Source organism: Zonotrichia albicollis, chromosome W (genome assembly GCF_047830755.1).
Source record: "Zonotrichia albicollis isolate bZonAlb1 chromosome W, bZonAlb1.hap1, whole genome shotgun sequence".
Lineage (NCBI taxonomy): Eukaryota > Metazoa > Chordata > Aves > Passeriformes > Passerellidae > Zonotrichia > Zonotrichia albicollis.
The window spans coordinates 22,381,393-22,387,392 of record NC_133859.1 but is presented as its reverse complement, the minus strand read 5'-3'; the positions used below and the strand labels follow the sequence as shown (position 1 = coordinate 22,387,392).

The following is a 6,000-nucleotide window of genomic DNA, read 5'->3' as shown; positions in this document are numbered from 1 at the left end:
TTTAGGGGTTCCTTCCCTATTCTCATGGCCAAGGCTACCCAGCGGTCCCGCTCTGGGGCATCTCCTGCTGGTCCTGTGGCAACAGCGCGGCTTGTGGCGGTGGGGGGTGCGAGGGTGTTGCCGGCGGTGCTGCCCCGCTCTGCCACCGCACCGTAGGCAGGGATGCAAAATTGACTGCTCCCTGTAAGGGCACGGGGCACGAGGGTCTCCTGCCCCCCTGGGGGTCGCTGTGGCTGGGCCGCTGCATCAGGGCGTCTTCCCGCAGCTCCTACAGATCCCTCTCGGGAGTGCTCGGAGCAAGAATGCCGCCAGGGAAAGCTGTGCCAGCTGGGGACAGCTCGCTGAGTTGCTGCCCTTTCCCAGAAGCCTGGGCTGGCGCGGTCGTCTTGCCACCCCTGCCTATACACAATCCACCCCGCCCCATCAAAAAGCATGCGGCTTATTTGCGTAATATCAAAAGTGAGCAGATCATTATTGTTAGAAAGGTCGTCCACGAGAGTGGGCACCACAGCTGAATTGACCCCTCTTTCTGAAATCGCTTTGACTTCTTTTGGGTTAACTGGGGTATATGTCCTTTGTTGGTTTCCCTGCGCTCCGGCAACCCCCACCGGGAAAGCGTGCATGGAGGCTGCCAGTTCTCGGTCCCTACAAGCTGTCTTTGTTTTTCCCCAATCGGTGAGTTTGTGTTGCGACCGTTTCCCGATATTGTTTAAAGCTTTATTCGGTTTCGCTCGAAACTGTATTAATTCTGCTCTCTCGGTTTCCGAGTCCGAGCTGGGCTCGGTCAGCTCTCCCGAGCTGTCTGAGCAGCTGTTACTTGACTCTGAGGCGGAAGCTAAATGCCAGAGCATTTCTGGCGCTCTGTGCCGTTTTGTGCGGCTCCGACCCCGCTCCTCCCTTTGGGGGTGGTGCCGTTCCCTCCCCCTGGGCTCCCCCCGCCTCCTGCTGGGGGAGGTCCTTGCCCTATAAGGACCTAATTTAAATAGAGCGCTCTGCTTGGTCTCACGCTCCACTGCGGGGGCCGCCCCTTCTCCCCCCTCGCCCGCGCATGCGTTGTCAAGCAGACTGGCTGCATTTCCACCCCCCGCCTCTTCCCTTCCACCCTTGCCATGCGGTTGGGCGCCATTTTCAAACGCAAACGGTGGGGTCGAGTTTTCACCGATCCCGGTGGGGTCCGACAGTCTGGCCCTGCTCCGCGCCCCCTCCTCCAGTCCCCGGCAGAAGAACCGCACACGCCGCTCTGCCTCCCTAGCTGGGCTGGCGATCGGCGGGGAAGGGACACATAGAGAAACCGTGGATTTTTCGGAAGGTTCTGCGGGGGGGCTGGGACCTGGGGGGCTCCGCGAGAGGGTCGGGGGGTCTCCTGGGGGCTCCGGAGGGTCCCCTGGGGGCTCCGGGGGGTCTCCTGGGGGCTCTGGGGGGTCTGGGCTTGGGCTCGGGAAGGGGTGCAACGCGCCCAGCCCTGGCATATTCCCGCATTCAATCCGATCGCTCTCAGACACTGTGTGCATCGCGGCCCCCGCCCCCGGCTTTACTGCAACAAATAAACCTATATGCGTGACTTTCCACGTCTCCTGTTCTTCTAATGCCTTGCGTAGGGCCTCTTCTCCTTTCCCCCACGCTTTGAGGCTTTTACCACTGCCTGAGGAGTTAGTATCCTCTGCTAAGGCGGCAGTGCGCTTCTCCCACACTTCCGAATATAATACATTTACCAGACGTTCGATCGTCCCCAGCTCTAGGAGCCTTGCAATAGCAAGATTAGAATTCCTGAGCTCACATTTAATTCCCCATTGCTCATGAGCCTGACTTACGACCCTCGCTGCAGATCCCATGGTCCATGCTGGTCCGGGGGCGTCCCCCCCGCTGTAGTCGGACCCGTCGCTACAGCCGCTGTGTCCCGTCCAGGCGAATCCCCGTTCCCCGGGCGCTTTCCTGAGTTTCGGCACCACACTGTCCACCCAAGAGTGTTAAGAGAGTTGGCTGACATCATTGCAAGGCTGCTTGGTCTTCATAACCTTTGAGAACTCACAGAGATCGGGGGACTGCCCAGGAGATTGGAAGGCTAATATCACCCCCATCTACAAGAAAGGATTAAAAGAGGATCACAGAGATTATACGCCCATCAGTCTTATTCAGTCTCTGGGAAAGTTATTGAACAAATCTTCCTTGGGGCTATCAGAAGTCAAATGAAACATGGGATTGGGAAAAGCCAGCACAGACTCACCAAGAGCAAATTATGCTTAACAAACCTGATCACCTTCTATGACTAAGTAACTGGCTTGGTTACGTGGGGCAAGCAGTGGACACTGTCTGCATGGATTTCTCCAAGGCTTTCGATGCTGTTTGCCACAGCCTCCTCCTACAGAGACGAATGTGTTATGGTCTAGACAAGCGGTCTGTGCAGTGCGTGGGGAACTGGCTGACAGGCCACACCTAGAAGGTGGTGGTAAATAGCTCCTTTTCAAACTGGAAATCTGTCACAAGTGGGGTCACCCAGGGATTGATATTGGGCCCCAATGCTGTTTAATATCTTCATAAGTAATCTGGATGATGGAATTAAGTGTACCCCAATGAAGTGTGCTGATGATACCAAGCCGAATGGGGAAGCGGACACTTTGGAAGAAAGATCCTCCCTGCAGGAAGACCTGGATAGGCTGAAAGAGTGGGCTAACAAGAACCTTATGAAGTTCAACAAAGACAAACATTTTGTACCTGGAAAACATCATCCAGGAATGCAGCATAGGCTAGGATCTATCCCAATGGGAAGGTGTTCTGTGGAAAGGGCCCTAGGGATCCTGGTGGACAACAAGCTGAATATGAGTGAACTTGAGCTGCTGTGGCAGAGAGCCAACAGGATGCTGGGTTGCATCAACAAGGGTGCCACCAGCAGAGACAAAGAAGTCATTCTCCCACTCTACTCACTGCCTTGTCAGGCCACATTTGGAATACTGTGTTCACTTTTGGTCCCTGATATACAAAAGAAGATGTGGGCAGGCTGAAGAGGGTCCAGAGAAGGGCCACAAAGATGATTCAAGGACTGGGAAGGTGCCATGTGAAGAAAGGCTGAGAGAACTGAGTTAATTCAGCCTTGAGAAAAGAAGGCTAAGGGGAGATGTTATCACCATGTTCCAGTATTTAAAAGGTGGCTACAAAGAAGATGGAGACTTACATTTTACAAGGAGTCACATGGAAAAGACAAGGGGCAATAGGTACAAGTTACTCCTCGGGAGATTCCAATTGGACACGAGAGAACAATTTTTCCCAATAAGAACAATTAGCCATTGGAATAATCTCCCCAGGGAAGTGGCAGATTCCCCAACACTGGACACTTTTTAGGTGTACTAGGGCATCTTGTCTAGACCATGCTTTTGCCAAGAAAGGTTGGACCAGAGAATCCTTGAGCTCCCTTCCAATCTGGTGTTCTATGATTCTGTGACAGACTATCATAAACCCTGAAGATAATACCAAATGGGCAAACTGAGCTGCTGCTTAGTTGCCATAGTTCAATTTTTTCTTGCAGTCTGAAATGCGCTTTCTACTGGAGACTCATTTTATATATCATTTTTGATTATTAGGGAACTACATATTATTTGAATAAAATCAAAAACAAACCAACCAACAAACCTTCTCCTTCCCATCCCTAATAGTTAACATTATTGCTGCCTGTGAACCCTGGACAGCATTTGATTATCCCCTTTTCGCACTTTCTTTTCACACTTTGCTAGTGTCTGCTGATGCTGCTTTTACTTTGTAAGTTTTGTGCATGTCCCTGTTCAAAATCCCCCTCAAAGAACAAAACCAAAACACAAATATAAATAACAGTGCAACATGAAACAAATAGTGTTCTAACAGTTTGGCAAGTGATTAATTCACCTGAGATTTAGTGACCTTTAGGCAGTCTGTAACAAAACATTGCTTTGCAATAAAAGCACAAAGGCAACAAATTATTTTAAGAAATCAAGAAGGTATACAATCTTGATTACGTCTCATTAGTTTCCTTCTGATCTCTCTTCTCCCACCTATCTGTTGCTTGTCTATTACATTTGGCTGCAAAACATACATCAAGGATTGACTTTGAAGGCATGTAATGCTTGTAAATAAATCCACAATAGGATCCAAGCTGAAGAGGTGATACATGATCAGCCTACAAGGACAATTCTGAGCATGTGCATATGCAGGCAAAGTCCAGGCTACATCAAATTAAAAGTCAGGGTATTTGTCAGTTTTGTCAATTTGTCAGCCTTCATGTCTTTTTTTTTTTTTTTTTTTTTTTTGGTAAAGCTGTCATTTGTTCCTTGTTGTACAGATCACAAACAACTGGGGAGGGATTGGTAACAACAGTCCATCACAAATGAGAATAAGTTGTAGTGACACTTAACTGTATAACATAAGTAATAAGCATGTGCAAATTTTCATAGAATCATAGAAAGCAGCCATTCCTCTCTTACAACATTACAACATGGTTTGAGTGTTTTGAAACACCTGACTGCATGCTAATAAGGCTGCTCCTAGTATGTGCTACTGTTTAATGGAAGGGGACGCAAGTTTTCAAGCATGTGGAGCAGTCCTATGATGTGCTGTAGGTGTCAAAAGCATGATCACAGGTGCTTTTCATTTATTCACCATAGGGGCAAGAGCAATATCATTTCCTTTAAAAGCAAGTCTCCACTATGATACCTTGATCTTCAACACAGAAGGTGTGATTCAAAACCCAAGTGAAGTCAGTTTTTATGGATACCTTCAACGAGAGGGGCAAGACGGTATCTCATCTGTGGGCTGATCTGGGTTTGGATCAATCTAACCAAAAGAAAAAGAAAAAACCCCAAAACAACAACAACAAGAAAAAATAAACAACAAAAAACCCCAACCAAACAATTCACCAAATAACCCCAGAACAAAAAAAAACCCAAAAAACCCCAAAAATAAAAGCCATGACAACTCAGTGCATTTCAGCATCAATTGTTAGGAATAAAAATCAAAATTCACAAGTTTAAGACAATTATAATATGTGACATTTCCAGTCCAGGTGTTATTGAAATAACTGAAAAACTTCTAGTTACACAAAACTTTGGATAAACAGTAATAGAAATATTAGATCCAGTGGAAGACTTTAAACTACAGGTTGATGGCAATTTAAGGATAAGCATGAATAACTGCTATAAAAAAATTCTTTCTCCTTTACTCACACAGAAGTCTTTTGAATTATCTGATATATACAAAAAAGATTACTTGACACATACCACTGGAAACATAATTCAAGAAATATTTACTTGAGAGAAGCAAAGAAGTTTTTCTTGAAATAGCAGAAATGTATCAATACAAAAATCATACTACTTTTAAATTAAAGTAGTTAATACTCAAATATCCTATGGGATGTTTCAAAAAGTTCATGTGCTCTAAACTTTACGTCTTCTTCCTCTCAACAGGAGAATTAAAGGGTACAAGCCTGCTAACTTAGGTCTCAAACAATAGATGTAAGAATAGTTTACACGTACATTGCATCTTCTAGACATTGAATCAGTTAGCGTCATGTAGCCCTTTGGTTTTGCATTTCAAGCCGGGGGGATGTCATGTTACATAATGCTATTTTCCTAAAGTGGATCAATTCAGACCAAATATGGCCAGAGGACACTTTTTTTTTCATTTGTCCCACAACATTTATTTTTCTTGAAAAAGAAAAAAAATAAACAACACAAAAAGCTTTGAAATTTGCATCTCATTCATGGTTAGTCGGTGGCTGCATTTTTAATTCTGTGAAGGACAAAAGTGTTGAAGTGTGTACTTCAGAAAACTTAAGTCATAAATTAATACCAATACATCACTTTTCTATGTGAGACTTCTGAAAGGCCTACGTTCACAGAATTTAAACACACATGCAGGCAACACAGATTAGTGGTTGCTATAAAATGTTAGGAAGCGGCAGAGGTGAAAGAGTTGAAACTTAATTTGTAATACACAAATTTTTAAAAATTATGTTTCTAAAATGGCAAACACCACTTT

General features: G+C 46.0%; 1 protein-coding gene across 1 annotated transcript in view; it reads right to left on the bottom strand.

The window, feature by feature from the left end:
* Positions 1 to 4,676: 4,676 nt before the first annotated feature.
* The window catches only part of LOC141726888 (arrestin domain-containing protein 3-like), a 53,559-nt gene continuing 52,235 nt past the window's right edge, over positions 4,677 to 6,000 (bottom strand). Inside the window, 1 exon segment of the mRNA XM_074531990.1 lies at positions 4,677 to 4,797. Coding sequence (XP_074388091.1) covers positions 4,741 to 4,797 — 57 coding nt within the window. The 3' untranslated portion in view covers positions 4,677 to 4,740.